Here is a 25,164-nt window from a genome sequence, read left to right as displayed (position 1 = left end):
TCCAGCCAACCCCAAATTAGCGTGTCTGCCGCCTGCCTTCTCATCTGTCCTTCCCCCACGCTTCCCGGTTTCTTTCCGTCTGGCCGCCCTGTCGTGGTCTCGGCTTCCTGCCTCGCCTGTCACGTCCCCTCTCCGACTCCCCCGGCACCTCGCTGCTCCTCCTCTGCTCCGCAGCCTCCCCGTCAATCGAGGGGGCGAGTGGAGTGAGGGAAGCAGCGACGGCCCCGCCTTCAGCAGTCAGAAACCACGCGGAGCCGTGGCGGGTCACCTGTGGCCTCACGTGGCACCCGGGACAAGAAGCCATTGTTCCCCGTGCAGTCTCGCATGTTCTGCTTTGGCACAGCGCCTGGGGTTCAAGGATATCCTACCCCCAGCTGCCCAGGGCTTGAACTCGTAATCCAGTAAGCAGATGAGGATCAGAACACAAAATCATTGTTTGTGTTCGGTTACCGACGGCTCCGTAGGAACGTGAACCTGAATTTAAAACGAGCCTCCTTTTATGAAGCAGAGAGAGAGAGAGAAAAAAAGAACCTGACGAACAGTGTAATTAGGCTGTGGTGTGTGCTGGAGTTTTCAGCTCGCCTGCTTCATGAAGCTCAAAGCCCGAGACGGGGCCTAAGTCACCTTGGCGGCCCGAGGGCCAGCAGGTCTGCACGGGGATGTGGTGAGTGGAAGCGGGTGGAGCACAGCCTGGCACCTCGTCCGGAGGCAGCGTGGAGGTGCCCAGGCCTCACGGGTGACCAGGCACGCCGCTCTGCTGGCACCTTCCCCGCTGAGCGCAGGGCCGGGCGCCCGTCTGGCCCCGGGCTCACGGTTCTGCAGGCACCGAACCCGTGGTCCTTGCTTCAGGCCGAGGAGTTGGAAGCTGGAGGAGACGGCCCTGCCCCGGACAGCGTCAGTTCGTTGGGGAAATGCTCCCCGGGAGGAAGGCAGGGCGACAAGGGTGCAGAGGAAGGTCACCTGAGCCAGATCGGGGCGGGGAGGCCCATCCGGGAAGGCCCATCCTGCTCAGGCTGCGTGTCGGCTCCGCTCTGTCCCTCTTCCCCTCGGCGGGGCCAGCGGCATTTTCATGGTGAGAGTCACACGCCCATTGATGGTGAGTGCACTGATTGTCGGAGGCTTTTGTAATCGGATCAGGGAAGCGCATGGCCGTGGGCCGTCTGGGAATGAAGACCGCCCTTGGTGGTGGAGGTCTCGTGTGTCTCTACACCCTCATGGCACCTCGGCCCTGTGTGCTGTTCTGTGTTCTGCCTCTCTGTGAGCTGCTTCATGTTGGGCCGTGCGTCCCTTAGGAAAGACCCTCTCTCTCGGATGCATTGTGTGTTCATGTCTTTCCGGGGGTGGCTCTGAGAGAGGATGCAGGCTGGTGGGGTAGTGCTTTGACTCGTGGGCACGTTGCTTTAGGAAGAGCAAACACGAGGCACCGTGAGCAGTGCAGCCAACCAGCGCCATAGCTCCAGGCTGTGCCTCACCTGCCCCGTGCGAGTGGGGGCTCCCCACCTGGCTGCTGCTGCCCGGCTCACGTCCTCACTCCCACCTCACTCAGTCAGTCTCTGGACCTTGCAGCTCCTGCTCGGAAACTGTTCGGGAAGCTCTGTGAGTAAAACCCGCTTCAGCAGGACCAGCTCTTTCACCTCCTTGACTGGCTAACGCTCCACCTTGCCAGCCTCTGCACTGGCTCTGTACAGGAGTCCCCCCTAGCCTGCGCTTTGCTGTCCCCAGTTTTAGCTCCTCGTGGTCAGCCACAGTCTGAAAATACTACATGGAGCGTTCCAGAAGTAAATAAACAATTCCTGTTTTAAATTGTGCACCCGTCTGAACAGCCTGATGAAATCTCACACTGTCCGGCTCCTCCCGGGACATGAATCGACCTTTTGTCCGGCATCCGAGGCTGTGTGTGCCGTAGTCGCGTAGAGAGGGCTGTGTGGGGCCTGTAATTGGGATCTTCGTGACGCGGCCGGTGCTTGGGGCTTGTCAGCAAGCAGGTTCTGTCTGTTTCTGTTAGAGGTTTGCATCCTCAGAAACAGACCAAGCAGATCCGCACCCTATTTGCTTAAAAATGGCTCAGGGTCTGATGGAGCTTTAGACCTTGAAACTTAGAATTAATGATAAACAGGCTTTAAATAGTTGTGGAAAATTATTCTCTTGAAAGCACATTTTCCCTTGTATTTTGGTTTCTTGCTTTTCTTTAATCTTCCCTTTTAACTCTAAAATGATATTGTAAAGTTGTACCACCAACAAAGGGGTCATTGGAGTGCAGAGGGAAACTCTATTTGGATTTATGGCATGTACGTAAAATAAATAGATTGCAGCATCACTTTTGAGGGTAAAGCTGAACTCTTTCTTGTTTCTTAAAAAATAAATCAAAGACATAGGTTTGGGAGATCTAGCTGTGTGTAATGAAACACAGATATTCCATCAAATGACACGGCGAAGGGGGGGGTGTAGTTGGCTTCCTCTCCAGATGCCTTTCAGTGAGGAGGGCAGAGTGCAGGCCCAGGTCCGCCCATCGGCTGAGCCTCTCAGACCTCCCGCTCACCGTGCCCCGTGTCAGGGTCTTCCAAGTGGAGCGGAGGGTGCAGGTGCTCACGGTTCTTCCTGTCGCCATCCTGACAGGCCTCCTAGGTCACACCGCGCCTGCTGACACGTGGAGAGGTAGCGCACACAATGATGGCTTTCTTTTTTTAAAGGAGAAATTGTTGTGAATGAAGTCAGCTTTGTGAGAAAATGCATTGCAACGGACACGAGCCAGTATGATCTGTGGGGAAAGCTGATATGCAGTAACTTCAAAATTTCCTTCATTACAGATGACCCGATGCCATTACAGGTAGGTTGTTGTATGCTGTTTGTGCCAAGGCCTTTGACTCTAGGAGTAACTTAAGGCTAATATCACCAGTGCGAGGTTAATGGGAAAAGAATTGACGTGAACATAACTTTGTATTTCAGAAATTCCATTACAGAAACCTTCTTCTTGGTGAACATGATGTCCCTTTAACGTGTATTGAGCAAATCGTCACAGGTATGTTATTCTTTTCATATGTATACTAGTGGCCCCGTGCACAGATTCATGCCCATTGAAAGGAAATTAGTTAGAAGAAATCGGGCTCCCTCCTCTCTGGTTCTGGGGTGAGTCACCCAAGAACCGCCGCTCCCGAGTCACCACAGCCAGGCAGCTCCTGCATTGAGCGTCTGCTCCCTGGTGGTCAGTGTGCGTCATATGTACCGGACAGTCGGACGGTCACTTAGCCTTTTATATATATAGATGTCTGTATATATTTATTGATTTCAGAGAGAAAGGGAGAGGGCGAGAGAGATAGAAACATCAATGGTGAGAGAGAATCATGGCTCGGCTGCCTCCTGCACTCCCCCTACTGGGGATGGAGCCCGCAACACAGGCATGTGCCCTGACCGGGAATCAAACCACTGAGCTACACTGGCTGGGCCATATTATTCTTTACTTAGTCCCTAAAGCTGATTCTACCCTGGAAGAAATGCTTGAAGATACTCAGATACTTGGGTTGGAAGTTTATTTTTATAGGTTTTCTCTCTTTGTTTTTTCTTTTTTTTTTAAATCCCAGGAACGTTCATGAAAGACAGAGGTAAAAAAAATTAATTTAAAATGGAGCTATAAAATGAATCGCTTTTTATATTTTCTAGTATTTGTCCTCTTTTAAATTAAAATTTTAATCATAAAATGTATCTAGATGGTGGTGGTTGGTGTGCAAACAATCACTTTAAATACCTTCAAAAGCAAAGTTAAAATCGATCCCCAGCCCTAACTGGTTTGGCTCAGTGTATAGAGCGTCGGCCTGAGGACTCAAGGGTCTCAGGTTCGATTCCGGTCAAGGGCATATACCTTGGTTGCGGGCACATCCCCAATGGGGGGTGTGCAGGAGGCAGCTGATCGATGTTTCTCTCTCATCGATGTTTCTAACTCTCTATCCCTCTCCCTTCCTCTCTGTAAAAAATCAATAAAATATATAAAAAATAAATAAATAAAATCGATCCCCCAAAGTGCAAGGACGCACAGATAAGTACTGTGAGGGTCCCGGGAGGCGGTGCTCAGGGGTGGCTGTCCTTCCAGTTGGCATCACTCGCACGCGTTAGGGTGCTCCAGAGACAGTAACAAGAAATAACGTTCTCACACTGTGATCTCTTCTCTCTCAGTAAATGACCACAAGAGGAAGCAGAAAGTCCTGGGCCCCAACCAGAAACTGAAGTTCAATCCAACCGAGTTAATCATTTACTGTAAAGACTTCAGGATCGTCCGGTTTCGCTTTGATGAATCAGGGCCTGAAAGTGCCAAAAAGGTAATGGCTGGTTTTGTTCTGGTTCAGCTCGATCGGGTCCTGGGCTGTGCACCATCCCGATCCATTTCAGTTCTCTGAGGAAGTTTGCATTTCTCAGTTGCCCACATTTTTTTTTCTTCTTTTTTAGAGGAATTTGTCAGATATCTTCCTAAGTAAATTCAAAGCCAGGGATATTAATAGAACTATTTTCTTGGACTCTTTCGCTGCTTTAAAATATTCCATATACTTTTTTATCAGCTCCTAAAATAGTGCAAAGTATTGTGGAGATGAGTGCGTCTTTTACAGAAGACCATTTCCGGTTGGTTTCTTTCTTTTAAAAGATGGAAAAGATTGAAAAGTAGCTAAGTTACCTTGTTGAACTTAAATATGTACTAGTAATTCAGCCGATTAAGGATCAGGGTTCTGTTGATGAAAACCCTGACTTCAGAGCATAGAATGTCGAGACTAGTGACAGCACAGAACTCAGGAGCCCGACTTAGAACAGGGTATATTTTAAAAAATATTTTTAAATTGAATTTAGAGAGGAAGGGAGAGGGAGAGAGAGAAAAACATTAATGATGAGAGAGAATCATGGATCGGTTGCCTCCTGCATGCCCCCACTGGGGATGGAGCCCGCAACCTGGGCATGTGTCCTTGGCCAGAATCGAACCCGGGACCCTTCAGTCCATAGGCCGACGCTCTATCCACTTAGCCAAACCAGGTAGGGCCAGAACATGGTATTTTTAAAGAAAGAACTTGATACAGTGGCCCAGTATTCTTCCAGAAAGTTTACATTGCTCCCACTCTCGACCGTGTCTATCAGGTGACACTCTCAGTGACGGGAATCACAATGATTTGGCCTGCTCCTGAGCCGTCTGAGCAGTGTGCCAGGTCTAGTTGAGAAAATAAAGCACCAACAAATGGAAATTAAGTCACAGTACAGAGTAGCAACATAAAAGATGTTCCCACATAAAGGACTGGCTGCCAGATGGATGAGCGTCAGGGTGTCCCTTGTCCGCTGTGCTGCTTGGAAGTGGGGGGCTCATTGAACTGTCCACACAAGCCCGCTAGGCCGGCTTTCTAGGCCCAAGACCCGTTTCTGGCAGAAACCCTTCCCCGCTGTCCCAGATCTAAAAGCTGCTGCCGCAGCCCCAGCCCTTCTATGTGGTCCTGAGGCGGGCGCGCAGGGAACAGAAGAGGCGCTGGAATATAGAGAGAACACTTTGCCCTGATTCACTCGTCTTCCAGCACAGGGTTACGTCGCATGTGGCACCAAAGCTCCATTCCTTCGTGAGTTAGTAACAAAAACTCTAGCTCACTGTCATTTCTGGGGAAGGTTTTCATCTCAAGTTAGTGAGTGGGGAAGCGCCAGCGTGGTGTTCTCTCCTAGAAACGCGAATGCCGAGTTTTCTCGGGGAACGCTGACTTTGTGAGTTGTTTTAGAATAACATGTTCCGAGCTCTCTGCTGGGTAAACCGGGTGATGCTTAGGGAGGACATTGCATAATGAGAGTAATTATGTATGCAAATGAGACCTACTTTTGCAAGTCCTCCAGACTTAGTGATGGGAGCGAGGCCTGTGGGCGGAGGCTCTTAACAGAGTCCGGGAAAGCCGAGGGAAGGGGGTTCCTGGCTCCCTTCTCTGAATGCCCTAGACCAGCACCCGCAGCGCAGCCCAGGGCACGCGTGTAGGTGCCTTGTCTGGCTCCCAGGGATGCCCTCGATCAACCCCAGGAGGTCTGCACTCTCGTAACCCCTCCACCCAGCACCCAGCTCAGTTGTGCTCCCCCCTCCCCCCCGCCCCCGTCCACCACATGCGCGTGGTTAGACGGCGCCTGCCTCACTGTATTCTACAGTCTTCTCTCCTCCCCGTGCTCGCAGACGTAACGCTTGTCTCCTAACCCTTCTGTGCGATGTGCCGTGTTTCAGGGCTTCATAGAACGGGCTGTGTGGGGTTGGGCCCAGCAGATAGTGGCTTGTTCCTGCTCCGTGGCCATAAAGCACTCTAACCAATGGCACGTGGCTGCTTTCTGAAGGTCTGAGAGCGGCACAGTGCTGTTGGCCGGAGCATCTCCTTGTTACATTACTAACCGCTTTGTCCGCCAGGCCTTCCAGCGCAGGACGCTCCTGCCGAGATGGCGAATGCAGAGCCGCCAGGTCCCGCTGGGTCTGCGGTGAGGGCCCGCTTCTGCCTCTCCATCGCTGACCTGCCCGTCCTCACTGCCCGCTCAACGCCCTCCGGCTGCGTTTCCGGCTCCTGTAGCCCTGAGACTGCTCTGACTCCGGCTTTCTCACCCTCCTGTCGATTGTCTGTCTCCCCCTGGACCCACGCTTAGTGAGGACGGGGGTCTGTGTCGCTCTTGCTCACGGCCGCCTCCCCGGGGCCAGGACACGGAGGCTCAGTCCCTGGCCGCTGAGTGAGGGAGAGATGCGGCAGCTAGCCCGAGGAATGGACTCACCGCGGGAGGAAGACAGAGCCTGTGTCTGACTGTTTACTGACTCTCACAGCTATAATGGGACTAGCGTGGAGGTGCAGCCACACACACAGCCTGTGGGGGGCGGTGGGGAGCGGTTTCCCCGAGCAGCGTGTGGCAGGGAAGGTGGCTGGGCCATGTCAGACGGAGCATGTGCAGGGGCACTGAGGGGACGCTGGGAAGGCGAGGGCGGTCGAGGAGAGGAGAGCCGGCTTGTGGAGAGTCAGGAGGGTTGACGTTGCTGTGGAGGCATCTGGGAGCCACAGCAGGTTCTATCCCGAGAGCAGAGTTGTTGGTCAGGATCCACCTTCGGGGGAGAATTCCTAAGTGTGGGGATTGTTTCCAGAATGTAGGGAAGCCACAGAGATGCCATCAGGTGAGAGGAGCTTACAGAGGTGGCTGTGGTCGTGCAGAGAACTGGACAGAACTGGAAGACAGTCTGAGAAAAGGGCAGCAGAGGACCAGCAGTGATGGGGCTGTTGCAGGGCGCAGCGTTCGGTGGGTTTTTCCTGAAGAAGTGCTTCCAGGGAGCTGCTGAGCAGCCGAGGCTGCGGATGCACCCAAGAGCGCCTGCGTGCCATTGGTGGGACTCAGAGGCTGCGCTGCAGGCCCTGAGGACAGAGATGTTACTGACGTTTCGGGAAGTTGGTGGTTCTTGTTTTGGTCAACACTAAAACTAACAGTGACCTCCGTCTTCTTAGCGGTGTATGTCAGTAAGACAGGAAGCGTTCTGTAGGAAGCTTCTCATTCTAAAGCCAGAAGCTGACACATACCGACCAGTTCATGGGATTTGCATCAGCCCCCCCCCAAACTAACAACTGGCAACACCTTTCTTGCTCGCCCACTGTCCACAGTATGTCGTGCGGCTTCGTGCTTTTCCTGCTGGACCATCTTAACTCTTTCTCAGTAAGGGCTCTGCTATCCTCCTTGCACTGTCTTCAGCTTCTTCCTTCTCGCTCACCTCAGAGGGTTTCCTCCCACCATCCAGTCCAGGGCCTGGTCAGCACAGGGCGTTCTGCCAGCAGCAGCTACGAAGGAGGAGCAGCGCATTTCACGTCTGGCGCTCCCCCGGAGGCCACGCGCGCATCAGGGCGAGCGATTCCTGCCCGGTTCTAGCGATGTCTCCATTTTGCAGATGCGCAAGCCGAGGCTTTCTCTTTTTTCGGAGTGGGTGTGGGAGAATGCTTCTCTAGTTTTCAAGGGTCATTTATTTGAATAAAATTACTTTCCTGTTACAATTCAACTCAGTGAGCACTTGCTGCATACCATCTACTCACTGAAGGTGAAACAGTGTCTGGGGCGCAGCAGTGAGTGAGAACCTGGCCCCGGGGCTCTCCCACATTCCAGGTCCCCAGAACAGCATGGAAGTCACTGCCCCAAGATGCGCCCACAACCAAGCCTTAACGTACATTGCATTGACCTCGTGTGTTAACTTGGAATTCTAAATGCAGAATCTTTCCTAGGTGTGCCTTGCCATAGCTCATTATTCCCAGCCAACAGACCTCCAGCTACTCTTTGCATTTGAATATGTTGGGAAAAAATACCACAACTCAGGTAAATATGAAAACGTTCCATATTGTGACTGTCCCTCTGCATGGTGTCGGTTTATTCTGTGTTCCTCAGAAGCCGCCTGCGACATGCGCCTTGGGGGTTGTGGGAGTGCTAGCTTCCGCCCGGAGAGAGGAAGCGCTGTGTGCAGACACGGGGCTGGTCGGGGTTCCTGAAGCCGCGGCAGGCAGAGCCCGTGAGCAGCCGTCACAGGAAGTGGGCCCACGTCTGCCACGGCCTCGGCTTGTGTTTATGACGGGGATGGGTGCATTCTTCCTTTGCCAGTTGTAGCTTAAGTTAATCTCATCTTTTAAGAAACCTGCAGGAAATGAAGAGATGTTTGAAACGCACAGTCTTTTCTGGCTAGGTGTGATTTCAGAAGCTGAGGTGGGGACACTTTTTAGTGGACTTCACAACAGGATGAGATTGGCGGAAGGAAGAGGAAGGGTTTGATTTATTGATTCCATAGAGGAAGGGAGACGGGGAGAGAGAGAGAGAAATATCGATGATAAGAGAGACACACCGATTGGTTGCCTCCTGCATGCACCCAGGGCCAGGGATCGAGCCTGCAACTGAGGTACTCACCCTTGACCAGAATCGAACCCGGGACCCTTCAGTCCGCAGGCCGACGCTCTATCCACTGAGCCAAATGGGCTAGAGCGAGGCAGTTTTTATAAATGTAAAATAGTTCTGTCCACATATTTGTGTCGGCACTGACATCACCACGGAGAAGTCCAGATGGTCATGTAATTCTGTGCATTAGTTCTATATACGAATGTAATTTTAATCAACCATTTCTTAAAACCTCATAAAAGGATGGAGAGAAAATGAAGAGGTCATATCTTACATTAGCCCCTTGTGGGCTCGTGACCGCACGATCGCCTGCTTACTGAGTCATATGGTCGCCCCCTCTTCACGGGAGAAAAATAAATCAGTTACATGTTTATAGTGAAAGGTCCATTCACCCAGCATGGTCTGGAGGGATCTTATAAATTATTAATTGTACTGGTCTTGACATTTTGTTGCCTTAAAACATATGGTAGTAATTTAGGTAATCTGTGGAGTAAAATGTACCGGAGTATCACTCGATTGTAAATGCATTAAGATGTGGGAACAGTACCTGCATTGCATGAGGCATAAGGGCAGTCTCACTGCTTTGGAAGACACCTGGGAAGGATCTTTCATGGAGGACACGTGAAGGTCATGCTTGTCAGACGGAGCTTTTTCCTCGTGGCACAGTGTTTATAGAGTATGACAGTTTCTTACCAAAATATAACTAATTGTAATCTAGACTTGAACAGCGCAGTTGATTTAAGTTCACTTCTGAACATAAAGAAACTCCTTATTGTGTAAAAGCAGCATAGAGTCTCCCTTTGGGTCAGCCCGAGCTGTCGATGTGATCATCAGGGTCATGGTCAAGGACAGCAGCAGGAAGGGATGTTTCAGGGGTACAGGAGTGGTAGGAGAGTCTCTGATTCCCGCTTACATTTCTTGATGATCCAGGCCAGTTCTTGCTGATGCTTCTTTTCTGGTAGAAACGGCGGAGCCCAGCGTACAGGTCCCAACCTCAGTCACAGGAGCTTCGTTCTGCATTGGCTGACCTGCTGCTGCTTCACTGACTTTCGGTTTTCTTCCTCCAGTCCTGGGGTGTCTCTGGGTTAATGAGACCTCAGGTAGTTTATTCAGCCCAGAGCCCTCCCCTGAATTTCCTTGTGTGCATCAGTCAGTTCTCTGTATCCTCTTGCATGTAGCTTGTTGATAACATTGATACATGCTTAAAGCGTTCAGGAGCATTTCATTCACATCCGTCAGGCTCCTCCTCCTCGGACAAGTACTTCCTAAGCGTGACACTTGGCCAGTGTTCTGTGAGGTTCCTCACAGCCTGTGACGCCCTCCGTGCTGTTGCAGCAGCATCAGCGGCTTCTTTAGGATCTGACGGAGCCTGAGACTCCCACACTCTGCAGTCAGAGGCCACGACCATGAGTGAGAGAGGCCCAGTACCCACCGGAGCCTCTGGATGGCATCTGGGCTCAGGGGCGGGTTAGAGAAGTCCCTTTTTGCAGGCAGGTCGGTGACAGAGCTGTTTGCACAAGGAAGGCCTGAGGGGGAGGATGTCCCTGCGTTCTCTGAGGAGTCTTAGATGGCCCTGGGCTCTCACTCAGAGCTGTTCCCCCACAGGGTGGCAGTGACGGAGGTGGTAACGAGCGCAGAGCATCTCCGAGACGCTCCGCAGTCACCGGCCTTCTGTGCGGTCCTGGAGCTCCGCGAGCTGCACGCACCCCCAGCGCACGCCGCTCGTCACCGCGGCCCGGGGAACAATGGTGCCTTTGACCTGGAAAGAAGCCACAAGGCTGTTTTGCTCTGTCAGCTGATTGGGCAGATGCTATCCGAAAAGCACAGGCTCATCCTTGTTGTAAGGCGATAAGGCGTCAGGGTCTGCTCCTGAAGGATTGCCAGCCTCATGCATGACCTTCGGCCCCAGCGAGCAGCGCTAGTCCGCGACGTACTCGAAATGCCGCGGCCTCCCAGCAGGACAGCGCGTTTTCTGTGAGGCTCATCTTCCTGTTAACACAGGTCCCAGGGTTCACTCCCCTCGTGTTTGTTGGAAACTTTCACACTCGGGGCCAGTTCACTGGAGGCGGGATAGGGACTCCAAGTTTGTTGCTTGTCAGTCTTTCAGACCCCAGTGCAGCTGTCTCCCTCACACTCGAGGTTCCTCACCTACCGCGTGGCCCCCAAGGTCACGGCCCGGGTTCGAGCCCCTGTGCTGACTCACCTCCTCAAGCATCTGAAGCATCTGAGTGGTCACCGCTCTGCCTTCGCCTTCTTCACGGCATCCAATTCCGCAGCGTCATCGGAGCGACGGGCTTTCTTTTCACCCAGAGGTGGCGAGGTCTCGGCCTGGCGCACTGAAGCCCGTAACGTCAGAGCCCTGAACGGGGCTCGGTTTTAGACTCAGCGGGGAGTGTGCTGCCAGGCCGCCGCCACAGCCTCACCGAACTGAGCGTGAGCTCCCTGCTGCTGGCTGGTGGCGATGGCCTCGTGCGGCGAGGACCTCGGGGGCATGTGGAAGGGAGGTGATGACAGGCCGTCTGTTCCGGGTGTTGGTTCGGATGCTGCTTGCTGTGGGTTTCTGATGAATCCCTCTCTCAAGTGAAGGAAATTCCCTCTTGTTCTGGTTTGCTAGTTGGTGGTTTTCCATCACAAGCAGGTGTTAAACTCTGCCAGGTGTTCCCTGCACGGCCAAGCCCCTCACATGGGTCCCCCCTTCACCTTGGTCACTTGGGTTTTCAGTATCGAGGCTCTTTCTGTGGGATGTGGTTCTTGGGACCAGTGTGGCCACAGAGGGCATTGCCTGGGAATTCCGTGCAGGTCCTGCGTTCTGGGGGAGGCTGCGAGATGGATGGGTCTCCAGCGTGCGTGCTTAGGGTTAGCGCTTCCGTTCTTCAAAGTCAGAACCAGTGGGCAGTTCTGAGGCACTTACAGCGGGGGCGAGGGGTGGGGAACCTTTTTCCTGCCAAGGGCCATTGGGTCCTTATGACATCAGCTGCGGGCATACAGAACTGTCAGCTTAAAAATCAGCCTGCTCTGTGGGGTCAGTTAACTCACCCCCGCTGCCTTGGCAGGGCCAGGCCGAGTGATATCCTGGGTCTTCTGCAGCCGAGGGCTGGCCGTTCCCCACCCCATTTACGGCATAGAATTCCAGATTCCTCGCCTGGCACGAAGACCCTTCATAATCCAGAGCCGCCCGCTCAGTGAATACAGTGTTGGGATGGGTGTGGCCTCTTCCTGGACATGGCTGTACCGGGAATAACGGGAAAGCCAGGGCAGGCCCGCTGTGACAAGTGCAGCGCAGCAGTGTCGGGGTGTCAGCTGGGAGGCCTGCCACCGTGCACCTCGCCCTGGGAGACAGGAGACGCTGGACCAGAAAGGTGTGCCCTCTGCCACCAGACTGGCAGGAGGCGGGCTGACTGCTGGGACCTCTTCCCGGGCTGTGGGCGTGCTCCCAGGAGAGCAGTGCTCCCGGTAGGGAGGGCTCCTGCTCCGGAGCTTCGAGCCCAGGCCTTCCCGCCGAGTGCCGTAGGGCCCGGCTCTCCGGTGCAGGGCGAGGGATCCCTGTGGGCTCGGCCCAGGAAAGCAGTGGATGGAGAAGAGAACTGTGCGGTGAGCCGCAGCAGCGGGGGAAGGCCTGTTAGAAGGTGATGGTTTGATGGCCTGGGAGCAGAGGTGCCTGTGGGTGGAGGAAAGGAGCAATGACCTGGATTTCGCCACGATTTGGGGCAGAGGGATGAGGGAGGCTCGAGAATGGCTTCCACAGAACGGCAGGGGTGGGAGACAATGGACGCTAAGGAGACGGTAAAGGGCGAGGAAGCGCTGGGGCAGGTGGCCGGGAAAGAGAGGAGGGAAATGCTGGCGCGGTCCAGAGTGACCAGGGAGGCACTGGAGACGGAGCCAGGACGGGAAGGGGCTCAGGAGGGGGCGGCGAGGACAGCACGGAGGGAGTGCTCTGAGAGAGGGCGCCGGGTCAGGCTGCTGGGAGGAGGGAGACCCTCTTGGAGAGACTCACAGGACAAGAGGGAGGAGGTGCCACCTGAGGGTGTTTGCGACAGAGAGGACGGGCATGTTGGAGACGAGACTGAAAACACCCAATAACGCTGCTTTTTCTTGTAGCCAGCACACTCAACGGGATCCCCACGGGCGGCGGTGGGGCTGGCAGCAGCCAGAAGACGCCCCTCTTTGAGACGTACTCCGACTGGGACCGCGAGGTCAAGCGGACGGGCGCCTCCGGGTGGAGAGTGTGCTCCGTTAACGAGGGCTACATGATATCCACGTGGTGAGTCCCGGCTCCACGCGTGACAACCAGGCTCTGCGGGCACAGATCACTTCCGGCTGTGATGTGCGGGTAGTTGTTAATAATGCTTTAGTGGATACTTTATAGTGACGATGAGGGCCTTTTTTAACATAACGACAGCACCAGTCTCCACTGGAAGAAGTGGGCAAGCCTTCCTACTGCGTGGGTCATCCAGTCCGTGTGTGCGTGTGTGTGTGTGGGGGGGGGAGGGCAGTTTGCATCTTGTAAAAGTCTTATGGTCAGTTTGTCAAGGTCAGGGACACACTGACCTTGTTTGGGAGGACTCTCGGCCTTTAGATGGAGGACAGTCCCCGCCCACCCCGTTAACTGCCTTTTTTTTTTTTTTCAAAACCTGATCATTTGTTCTGTAGAATGTTCCACTTTCTCGATATTGCTGGCTTTTCCCAGCGGTGGCCTTCAGTGTGTTCCTCTGCCTCCTGCGCTTCCTGTAGCGTGTTCGCTCCATCCAGAGGTTTAACTGGGGACTCATTAGATTCGGGTTCAGGGTTTTGGCCAGGGGCTCGCTCAGTGGGTGGCGCTTTGCACCTCCTGCTCCATCCCGTGGGTCTGGGCGTCACGGTGATGTGACTGGCAGGGCCCAGTGGCAGCCAGCCCGGCCGTGTTGAGAAGCACCTGCCTGGGCCAGCGAGGCCTGCCTGTCCGCCTGCCCGGCCGCGTGGAGGAAAGAGAGAGGAGGTGTCTTGTGTGGCACGGGGCTGCCCACGAGAAACTGCTGTCAGATGGCGCCCTGGAGTCGGCCTGTCTTTGGATGGGGAGGAGGGAGGAGGGAGTGGGGAGGGCGCTGGAGCTTCTTGGGAGGTTTGTGGTTTGCTGGGTTTCAGGTGCCTTAGCCGTCAGGAGAACAAAGGTGGGTATGCTTCTCAGTCCTGTTAGCTTGGTAGTCCTTCTGGGTAACATTCCCATGCTCCTTTGGCTTTTCCCTGCCATCCTGGGACGGTCAGTGTCCTCACGGTGTCCACCGGGTGGCTGCGAAGTGGGGTGCACATTCAGTGGGGAGGAATGGGTTTGACTACACGTGGGGTCACGGGCACCCTGCCCCTGCCCAAAGCACGGGGCCTGATGGTGTGGTTTGCTTTCTGCCCTCAGCCTTCCAGAGTACTTCGTGGTGCCCAGCTCCTTGGCCGACCAGGACCTGAAGACCTTTTCCCACTCTTTCGTTGGAAGAAGGATGCCGGTGAGTGACAGCTGTTGGGTTTCAGAGCACGGGTGCCCATTTCCCACCCGGTCCCGCGAGGCCCTGTCTCCCGCCCGGTCACGCGAGGCTCTCTTCCGTTCTAGCTCTGGAGCTGGAGCCACCCGAACGGCAGTGCCCTGGTGCGGACGGCCCTCGTCAAGGACCTGCTGCAGCAGCGGAAGATCGACCAGAGGTGCTCACCACACAGGGACCTGCTGACAGTAGTGGGACTGGCTGGTCGTGTTAGTTCACCCCAGGCCTAGAGAAGAAGCTCAGAAGCCCCGTCAGCTCACCATGTCCAAGGCCATCTCCAGACAGGGCCACCGCCCCTCTCTCAGCTGCTCTCAGAACCTTGGGTCCCTCCTGATGCCTTCCTCTTTCTCTTTCCTTCCTGTGTCCGAGCCATCACCTCCTCCTGTCACTTCACACACGTCCTCTCAGCTCGGTCCTGCCACAGGCCCTTTGCACCAGCTGTCCGTCATCTAGAACCCTTTCCCCCAAGTCTGCAATGCCTCCTAGTCTTCTCGGGTTTGGCTTCAGCATCAGCTACACGGGGGCTTTTCTAACCACGGGGCCGGGACTCGCCTGCGCTCACCTGAACACACTACCCTCGGGGCTCACCACAGCCCGCTAGTTCCTCATTTCCCCCCACCTCCCCCAGGAAGGGAAACCCATGGCGGCGGAGGCCTGGCCTGTCTTGTTCGTCTCTCTGTCCCCAGCTCTTAGGGCAGTGATTGGCTCATAGGAGGTGTTCAGGAAATGCATGTGGAATAAATGAGTGACAGTGACTAAAGGATTTTGTTTCATTAGGATTTGTAATGCAATAACTAAGAGTCACCCGCAGAGAAGTGATGTTTATAAGTCAGATTTGGATAAGACCCTGCCCAACATCCAAGAAATACAAGCGGCTTTCATAAAACTTAAACAGCTGTGTGTTAACGGTAACGTCTTCTTTATTTTATATTTGTGTGCGTAGTGAATGGGGGAATACAGCATTGTATGAGGCATGTCAGAAAAAGTGATATTCCTTAAAATTGTAGAAATAGATTTATTTAAGTAGAGGTTTATTGAAATGTTTGTACAAATTATTACTGTATGAGAAGGTCAGGAGAATAAACTGCAAACAAATGCTTTCCGTTTGGGAGGGAAAATGAGCCCAATAAATCACCTTGAAATCATGACAGGCAGGGTGGGGTGCTTTTATGAAAAAACAACTTGCTGCCATATGGACACACTGAGATTTAAGCCACTTTCCACTTACTCTGGTATTAATCGTAAAATTAAGCTTAAAACGCCTGAAAGCGTATCTTTGTGTGTGTGTGTGTGTGTGTGTGTGTGTGTGTGTGTGAGTGTAACTGCATGCTTATATAATGATGTGTTTATTACAGAGCCTTTTGAAGAAACTGAAGAGAGATGGTTATCCTCACTGGAAAGCACTCGGTGGCTAGAATATGTGAGGTTTGTACAACTACTTTCCTCTTTTTCTTTGACTTTATATTTTGAAACTAGGGGCCCAGTGCACGAATGCATGCACCTTGAAAGGAACTGTGGGCCTCGAGTTTGAGGTGGGCACAGGGGCAGGTCTTGGCCAATCCTCTGCGCCCCCACCCAGCCCCTCCCACCAAGGCCCCCCGGTCCCGTCTGCTGGCAGACCCACTCCTGCCCCCGCCGCTCCCATGCGCTGACAGCGCTGGCCCCGCTTGCACCCACTGACGGCACAGAGCAATTGGGGCCGGCGCCAGCAGCGCGTGTGAGCGGGTCCAGTGCCATCAGCAGGTGGAAACGGCAGCTGCTGCCCCGATCGCCCCTCAGGAGCAGGGGGAAGTAGAGGAGCCCTGAGGAGCAATCAGGGCTGGCAGCCGCCACTCGCATCTGCTGCCAGCACCAAGCCATCAGGACCAGCGCTGGCCACTGGCAGTGGGTGTGAGTGGCGGCTTCCAGCCCCAATCGCCCCTCAGGAGCAGGGGGAGGTGGAGAAGCCCTGAGGGGCAATCAGGGCTGGCAGCCGCCACTCGCACCTGCTGCCAGCACCAAGCCATCAGGACCAGCGCTGGCCACTGGCAGTGGGTGTGAGTGGCGGCTGCTAGCCCCAATCGCCCCTCAGGAGCATGGGGAGGTGGAGAAGCCCTGAGGGGCAATCGGGGCTGGCAGCTGCCGCTTGCACCCGCTGATGGTGCCTAGTGATCCGGGCCGGCAGCAGGTGCAAGTGCTGGGTGGGACCGCGATGCGCGGGAGCAAAGAATTTTTAGTAAGCCCCAGAGGCTTGCCCCGATAACAGCGACTGGTGCCCCGCCTTGGTCTGGCGCCCCCGCTCCCCTGCTCCACCATCCCTCTGGGGCTGACGCCCGCCATGTTCGCGCACACCCCCTGCTGGCCAGTGCATATCATAGCGACCCGTTGTTCGGTTCCGCCGTCCGATCCATTTGCATATTAGGGTTTTATATATAGATAGAGAATTACAGACTCACAGGAGATGCAAAAAGAGTTCAAAGAGCCAGCGTCTTCCCCCAGCCTCCAACATGGCCGCATCTTATGAAACTTGGCTGTGGTCCGGCAGCCAGGAAATCGACAGGGTACAGGCTACAGGCCTCCTCACTTCAGCAGCTATACATGCTCGTGGCGGGGGAGGGGGTTTGGGGAGGGTTCTGTGTGGTTTTATCACATGTCTACATCCCTGTGAGCACCGCCACCGTCAAAGCACAACCCCATCACCACAGGCTCCCTCCTGCCCATTTAGTCACACGCCCACTCCCCCCAACCCTGCTCCCTGGCAGCCCCTGATCTCTCTCTATCTCTGTCTCTCATCATTTCAAGAATGTTGTCTAAATCAACTCTTTTCTTCTCTGAAAGGTCAGTGAATTTCCCTGATAGAAAAACCAGACTGTCCTCTGTTGAAGAATCACATAAATACTGATGAAGTTCACAAAGGTTATGGAGAATACAAATGTGTATAGTGAAAGATTAGATTTGCTTGATTTCAAGGACTTTAAAAAAAATCTTTATCGTGGAAATGGGGTTTTTCACAGTATTTTTTCTCTCCGCTCCCCAGGGCATTCCTGAGACACTCAGCAGAACTTGTGTACACCCTAGAAAGCAGGCGGGTCTCTGTGGTCCTCCAAGGTAACTCACTGCTGTGGTCCGTCACCAGCCAGCGTGGCACCGCCGTCCACGTTCACGTCCGTGTCTGTAATCTCAGCCATCTCCTACTGACGACACTGCCACCAAACACACTGCAGGTCTCACACGTTAGAGCACGGCACAAAGCCTGCACGTGGGCGAGCGGGAGGGAGGCGGCTTCCTGCCGGTGTGCATCCTCCCCCCTGCGCTGGGGAAGGCGCTCCCAGGCCTTATGGAGTCACGCCGAGTGTCAGTCTTGGCCACGCATGCTCTCTGTAATCGTGCCATCTGCCTCATTCAAACCGGTGGTGGTGCAAACGCTCCGGCTCCGGCTCCGGCTCAGTGTGCCTCTAAAGGAACAGTTTGGTGCCAAGAAATTGACCTAGGCGGATAGCCAGTAATGTGAATTTGTCTGCTGGTTAGCAGGAATAATTGCAACATAAGATCTTTCCGTTAGCAAAATGTACTTACGTATTGAATAACTCCATGCCAATGGAATTGCTAAGCTTATGGATAAGGTTTGATAAAGCACGAGCTTCCCGATGATACACTAAGTCACATTGCATAGGATGTGAATACACAGTGCTGCCGAAGCTCACAGAAGTATTTCTGCCCGCTGTCCAATGCCGCGGCTTCAGTAAAGATACTTAAAAGCCCGGGGAGCAGTAGCAGTGCACTCTTGCCGGCCGCGGCTGGCGGTACAGTCAGATGTGAGCTCGGGCACGCGGAGCCCGTAGGGAGCATCTCGCTCACCAGTGGGTGTCACAGCCGCTGCTCGGTTCCACTCGGCACGCCTGCCCGGCGTTTGCTGTGATGCAAATGGCCCGCGCTCGACTACCACTGCCTTACCAGATGTGTTTTCTTAAAGTTTATTGAGGTACAACTTACGTACTGCAAAACTCACCCTCTCTGAATGTAGAAGTCAGTAATTTTTAGTAAGTATACAGTTTTAGAGGGCTTTTTGTTATTACTTAAGAAAATTGTTTAGGCCTACTGTTTGAGAATTGCTGACCCCTCACAGAACACAGACTCGCCCACCTCCCTTCCTTCCCGTCCTCCGCACTCTCCGTGTCCTCACTTTCTCTCCGTTTCTGACAGAGGAGGAGGGCAGAGACTTGAGCTGCATTGTTGCGTCTCTTGTGCAAGTGATGCTGGATCCCTACTTCAGGACCATCCCCGGGTTCCAGAGTCTGATACAGAAGGAGTGGGTGATGTCGGGGTACCAGTTCCTGGACAGGTGCAACCACCTGAAGAGGTCGGAGAAGGAGGTAACGCAGCTCATGCTGACGCCCGTCTGCGGGGGCGGGGAGATGTTCCCCTGGGACGGACGGGGCTTTCTGTTTTTATTTTTAATACATTTTTATTGATTTCCGAGGGGAAGGGAGAGGGAGAGAGAGAGAAACATCTATGATGAGAAGGAATCATGGATCGGCTGCCTCCCGCACAACCCCCACTGGGGATCGAGCCCGCAACCCGGGCATGTGCCCTGACAGGCATTCGAACCCTGACCTCCTGGTTCATAGGTCGATGCTCAACCACTGAGCCACGCTGGCCGGGTGACGGGGGGGACTTTTTAAATGCTGCACGTAACACGGCGCAGCCCGCAGTCCAGGACTGACGAGTGGATTCGAGCCCACGTGGGGCATGTGCTGAAGGTCATGTCACTGCACAAGTGAAATCCAAAGAAGTGGCTGTGGCGTTTCTCTAAGTTGAAAATACTTGAAGAGATGCGTTCACTCTTCCGCAAAGCAGACGGCCAGCACGTTAGGTTGTTGAAAACCCCGCTTGGCAGTGTCACGTTGTCGTACCCCGGGCGCCCGTGTTACGAATGGGGGGCTTGTCGCAGACGCACTGCGCCCGGCCGCAGTCCCGGGCGGGGCTTTTCCATCGCCACAGAAACATCCCAGGCGCTGGGACCGCTTTGACCGGTCAAGGGCGCTGCCGCTGCCCGGGACACAGTTAAAAACGGGGGAACCAGAATGGAAGTGCAGGGGTCATGCTGGTCACGGCTGGGGGTCAGTGCCGCCTCGGATCCCTCGCGGAGCTGCGAGCGGCCCTGCAAGGTCTTGTCGCCGGGCTGTGTCAGGAGGAGGCACCGCGGCTGTCCTTGGGGCCCGGCCTGTGGCCTGGGGTGCCAGTCATTTTCTGAAACTCCGGGACGTTTCTGGAAGCCGCGCCTGCAGGGTCAACCAAAAGCTATTTACGGAGTTGGGTTTTGGGTGGGTGTCCTGTGGGTTTTATGTGCTTAATCAGTGGGTCCGGGCGAGGCTCCAGCCCATTTCCCTGTTCCCGTCCTACGGGCCCACGCCTGTTGGTGCGCTGCCTCCGCTTCGCACGCCCCTCGGGGAAGTGCGGGCTGCGGTGCTCGTCCCCCGAACGAGCTCCCCGGGGGTGACGTGAGCTGTTTCATCCGTCCTCGGATCCTTAGCTCAGCTGCGGGCCGGGGCTTTGGGCCAAGGGTTCTGTCAGTCATGTCTTCCTCACGTCAGCGATGAATTTGAAGTGTGTGAAGCGAAGGACGCGGTTAGTAACCCCCCTTCTGGTTCCACGTGCCAGTCGCCGCTGTTCCTGCTGTTCCTGGACGCCACGTGGCAGCTGCTGGACCAGTACCCGGCCGCCTTCGAGTTCTCCGAGATCTACCTGGCCGTGCTGGGCGACAGCACCCGCATCTCCCTGTTCGGCACCTTCCTGTTCAACTCTCCGCACCAGCGGGTGAAGCAGAGCACGGTGAGGGCACTGCGGCGGGCGGCGCTGTTGCTAACACCTTATTGAGAGCGACTCGAGGACAGGTGGCTGTGCATTTCAAATACGTCCTTTAGAACTGTCCCCCGCCCTGCCCCTGGGTGGGGTCCAGGCACTGCGGTCCCTGGACAGGCGACGTGGGCTCTCCACTTAGATAGATGGCAGCGGCTCCATCCAGAGGCAGCTTTAGTTTTAATTTTTTTTAAAAATTGTTTTAAAAAATCTGTATTGTTGAAATATGACATATGTCCCCCTCTCCCGTCACTGAGCCCTCCAGCCACCCTTGCCCCCTGCCCCCTGGCCCAGGCCTTCACCACCCTGTTGCCTGTGTCCATGGGTTATGCATATATGCATACCAGCAAAGACAGTTTCATACCTGACAGGTAACCGCATAAATGTATGGTCATGGGCTTACGGGGTAAGATGCTGCAACTGTAAGACAACGTGGACGTTTGCGGTAGCACATGCGGGAGACCTGACTTCTCATAGAACACCCCCGTGGCCCAGGGGGCCAGCTTCCTTCCGTCTTCAGGAAGAGCGTGTGCTCGCTCACGCAGGGTGTGACGTGTCCTCGGGCCTGAGGTGCCCGAATGGAGGGAAGCCGTGCCGCGCTCGTGGGCCGTGTGGCTCTGGGTCAGACAGTCCATTGTGTGGTGACGAATGAATGGCCCGTCCAAAACCAGGAACTCGCGGGAGAAAACCTTTGGTATCTTTTTCAGAGATTCAAACGTTTTATTTTGCAGGAATTTGCTATAAGCAAAAACATCCAGTTGGGTGATGAAAAGGGTTTGAAGTTCCCGTCGGTGTGGGACTGGTCTCTCCAGTTCACCGCGAAGGACCGCACCCTCTTCCACAACCCCTTGTACGTCGGGAGGAGCACGCCCTGCGTGCGCAACAGCGCCGTGAAGGCCTTCAAGCGGACCAAGGTAATGACGGGGCACCCCAGAAACTCCGCCCACAGCACAGCCTTATAAGTCAGCTCCCTCCCGGGACGAGTCTGCAGGGCAGGCTTTGTGGGATCGGGCACTTTTTTCCTCCTCGGCTCCGGAGGCCCACGGAGCCTGGGCAGCGTCTGAGAGTCAGCAGGTCACAGCTCTGGGCCTGGGGCCCCCGCTCCTGAGACCCGTCCACTGCCTGATGTTCCTTCTAGAATCAGCCAGGCTGGATTTGGTCCAAGCCAGAAATGTTAGAAATTGGCACTTAGGCAAAGTAATGGCTAGCTATCAGCGCCCACCCGTGCAGGCTAGTGGGGTCAGGCCTGGAATAGCACCCACAGTGGAGGAGCAGTGGCAGGAGCTCAGTCCTCCAGGCCGAAGCCCCACCCGTCTCTCGTAGCCCCGAGGGCTTACCTGCCATCGCACCTGGGCTGTCTTTCTAAAGGGAAGCCGGGACCGTGCTAACCTCTCTCTCCCACAGAGAAACTACAGCTCCACCCTGCGGGGGGTGCCGGCCTCCCTCCGGAACGGACTCCTCGGTGACCAAGAACCACTCCCACGGAGGAACTCACTCATCTTGCAAGTGAGGCCGGACCCGCCTCCGCACGCCGAGGGCCAGGACGGCGGCCTGGAGCAGTTCTTCCGACAGTGGCTTTGCAAACCGGCCGACCTGCACGGCGTGCTCCTGCCCCATCTGTCGGGCACGCACATAAAGCTCTGGAAACTGTGCTACTTCCGCTGGGTCCCCGAGGCCCAGATCGATCGCGGGGGCTTCATCACCGCCTTCCACCGGCTCTCGCTGCTGGCCGACGAGGTGGACGTGCTGAGCAGGACGCTCCGGCAGCACCGGGCCGGCCCGCTGGAGGCCTGCTACGCCGAGCTGGACCAGAGCCGGATGTACTTCCGGGCCCGCAGCCCCCACGACACCTCGGGGACGCCGGAGTTCCTCTCCTCCTCGTTTCCCTTCTCCCCAGTCGGCAACCTCTGCCGGCGAAGCATTTCAGGAACACCACTGAGCAAGTTTTTAAGTGGGGCCAAAATCTGGCTATCTACGGAGACACTGGCAAACGAAGACTGAAAAGGAGTATTTTCTGAACGTTTTGAGGGGCTAGGGATGTTTTCCCTCGGAATTGAGTTGCTAACCTAGGCATTTGAAGCCCTAATAATCTTATATGTAAGAATAACCATTGAGATTTGCACTAATGTTGGAAACGTGCTGAGTTGTGCTTCCCTCGCTGTTCCTAGGAGACAGGCATTCATTTTGGTCTCGATGTCCTTTTCCGTTGTCTAGGTCCGGCTCACTGCTGATCTGCAGGCAGGCATTCCACACTTACTACTGTGATCACGTGAATCAGGTGGTGTCCGCACCCCTTCTCCCGCTGCCTAGGGAGGGTACCTGACCCTCTGATGAGCAACCAGAGCAGCACAGGTCAGGAGAGGATGAAGTTAGTGTGTAGCCTCTTTTCAGGGAGCATCGCTAACCCCCAGCTGCCGTCAGGAGGTATTGGTGTCTCTCTCTGGTACCTTCCTATCGCCTCTAGTTGAACTCACCGGGGATCCATGTCCAGCACTGTAATTTATTTCCATCGCTTTGGGACCGGAGATCACTGTGTCTTAAAATCGTGCGTTTGCCCTTACCTTCTTAGGACTAGCCTTAAAACGATATGCACTGTGAACTTTAAGAAGCATTTGCTGTAGATAATATAATGGAACTTAGAAGTGCCTTTGACGCTAATATGAAGGTATGAGTACCACAGTTAAATAGAATTTGTTTTTGCGGTTAGGAAGTTCAAATCCCACTGCATATTGAAACAGGCTTTTCACACTAAGTAAGTTCATGCCAATAGGCAGGAGTCCCCAAAGCCACGTTCCGTCCCCCCGAAAGTCCCCAAGGACACAGCAGGTCTGTGGGGTCCAGGCCTGGGGCGAGGCGCCAGGCCATCCACACTGAGCCCACCCCCAGAAGGAGGGCTTTCCCCTCTGTATGTCCAGTGTGGTCCACTGTTGACACTTCCTCTGGGAAATCACTGATGGGGTCATGAGTCAGGCCACCAGCACAAAAGTTCCTCAGACAAAGTCTTTTTAAAAAAATAATTTTAATTGATTTCAGATAGAAAGGGAGAGAGAGCGAGCGAAACATCAGTGATGAGAGAGAACCATTGATCGGCTGCCTCAGGCACCCCCCCACACACACACACTGGTGATTGAACCTGCAACTCAGGCATGTGTCCTTGACTGGAATTGAACCCGGGACCCTTCAGTCTGCAGGCCAGCACTCTATCCACTGAGCCCAATCAGCTAGGGTTCAGACAAAGTTCGTAAAACGCTTAGGAGTAGAGAACAAGAGTAGTAAAAATGGCCACTGGGAATCCTGCCACTTTAATAAATAGCAAGAGGCCTACACACACACACACACACACACACACACACACACACACACAGCTTTTGATAGCAGTATCCAGAGGGGACGGGCGGAGGAGTGTTGGTCTGAAGCTCCCTTGTTTGAAATTGTGCGCGAGAGCCAAAGCCGCGTGGCCAGAGCCCAGCTCATGCCGGCGGTGACGTCAGCACCAGGCCCCCAGCACCCTCATTCCGCTCAAAGGGTGAATGTTTCCAAGTTTGGCTGTTACTTTGTTAAAGCTGCCATCCTAAGCTTTTTTTTTTCTTTTTTTTTTTTTTAATTGATTTTTTACAGAGAGGAAGAGAGAGGGACAGAAAGCCAGAAACATCGATGAGAGAGAAACATCGATCAGCTGCCTCCTGCACACCCCCCACCGGGGATGTGCCCGCAATCAAGGTACATGCCCTTGACCGGAATCGAACCCGGGACCCTTGAGTCCGCAGGCCGACGCTCTATCCACTGAGCCAAACCGGTCTCGGCCATCCTAAGCTTTTATAAATTTTTTATAGTACAGCGTCTAGTTCGCTGACTTCCTTTTCTAAAACAGGTGTTTTCAAAAGTATGTTTTACCGTTATACGTCACAGATAGCTATTTCTATTGAACTATCCGCCTTTTATAAACTGTTAGATAATGTGTCTGGAATCAAAGGGACAGACGTTCCTGCTGTGTCTTAGGCGATCACCTGGTGGACACACCGTGTTCCTGCCAGTCCGTTGCCTGGAGGAAAAGGGCTTTTCTCCATTGACGTCAGTAGCAGTCATTGCCATTGAACACTTCCCAGTCCTTTTGGGGAGCCCGTCCCACCCCCCGCAGGACACACAGCGATCGCCCTGCCACAGGACACGACTGATCCTTCTGCCACGAAGCTGCTGCCTTACGGTGACAGAGCGCGAACTGGTGACCTCTGGGGCGGGTTCTGATCCTCACTTCTCATCTTCTTCCTCCGCACGTTGATGTCAGCTCCTTCAGTCATGTTTTGATTTGCAACTTAAAAAACTAGGTACTATTAATACTGTTTCAGATAGGAAATGTCGTGTTTTTGTATGATAATCATATGTAAGGTATGGTTTCTCATTGTATCTTGCTGGACAGTTGTGTCATGATTATTGTGCCACAGCTCACTGGGCAGAATATGAAGAACAACCGTCACAGCCTAAGTCCTAGCCCTCGCCGCTGCCCGGCACCTCGGAGCACCGCGGACGGGGCGACAGGTCCCGGGGGTTCCGTGTGCCGTGCCAGAGAGCGCCCCACTCGGCCCGCAGCCCTGCGTGCGAAGCCTGGGCCGCACCATCGCAGCCTGGACTCTGGTAGGAACGTAAAGATGTACAATGTCTTCCTGTTACTTCGTGAAGAAACCAATTTTAAAACCAAAAACGTCTAACTTTATTTAAGAAGTCTGTTAACCTGGGCTACCGGTGGGCACCATGGGCCACACCCTGCGGCGGCCGGCCTGCTGTCGGTCACTCGAGCAGCTGAACGGGACTTGGCGAGAAAGCTCAGCCTTTGTGCCTGGAGGGACTGACGCGAGGGGAAGCAGAGGAGCCGGAAGGGAGGCCTAGTTCCAGTGAGCGTGAGGGGGGTTCTGGCCGCGAATAAACTCCACAGAACCTG

The 25,164-nt window shown here is 54.4% G+C and overlaps 1 protein-coding gene and 1 non-coding gene across 2 annotated transcripts in view; both read left to right on the top strand.

The window, feature by feature from the left end:
• Positions 1-25,164, top strand: part of MTMR10 (myotubularin related protein 10) — a 27,801-nt gene extending 2,637 nt beyond the window's left edge. The window contains exons 3-18 of the mRNA XM_054713259.1: positions 2,691-2,827; positions 2,947-3,019; positions 4,168-4,310; positions 8,226-8,316; positions 12,982-13,144; positions 14,270-14,357; positions 14,462-14,550; positions 15,168-15,298; positions 15,746-15,815; positions 17,407-17,477; positions 18,573-18,742; positions 20,031-20,201; positions 20,960-21,142; positions 21,633-22,325; positions 22,443-22,580; positions 24,181-25,164. Of these exons, the coding sequence (XP_054569234.1) occupies positions 2,691-2,827; positions 2,947-3,019; positions 4,168-4,310; positions 8,226-8,316; positions 12,982-13,144; positions 14,270-14,357; positions 14,462-14,550; positions 15,168-15,298; positions 15,746-15,815; positions 17,407-17,477; positions 18,573-18,742; positions 20,031-20,201; positions 20,960-21,142; positions 21,633-22,229 (2,177 nt within the window). The 3' untranslated portion in view covers positions 22,230-22,325; positions 22,443-22,580; positions 24,181-25,164. The remainder of the gene's footprint in view (positions 1-2,690; positions 2,828-2,946; positions 3,020-4,167; positions 4,311-8,225; positions 8,317-12,981; positions 13,145-14,269; positions 14,358-14,461; positions 14,551-15,167; positions 15,299-15,745; positions 15,816-17,406; positions 17,478-18,572; positions 18,743-20,030; positions 20,202-20,959; positions 21,143-21,632; positions 22,326-22,442; positions 22,581-24,180) is intronic.
• Positions 19,317-19,435, top strand: LOC114229188 (small nucleolar RNA SNORA77). The gene has a single exon (XR_003615281.2). It is a non-coding gene; the product is annotated as a small nucleolar RNA SNORA77 (small nucleolar RNA).

Source organism: Eptesicus fuscus, chromosome 25, assembly GCF_027574615.1.
Source record: "Eptesicus fuscus isolate TK198812 chromosome 25, DD_ASM_mEF_20220401, whole genome shotgun sequence".
In the NCBI taxonomy this organism is placed as follows: domain Eukaryota; kingdom Metazoa; phylum Chordata; class Mammalia; order Chiroptera; family Vespertilionidae; genus Eptesicus; species Eptesicus fuscus.
The sequence above is the reverse complement of the archived record's forward strand: the minus strand, read 5'-3'. Positions and strand labels throughout refer to the sequence as shown.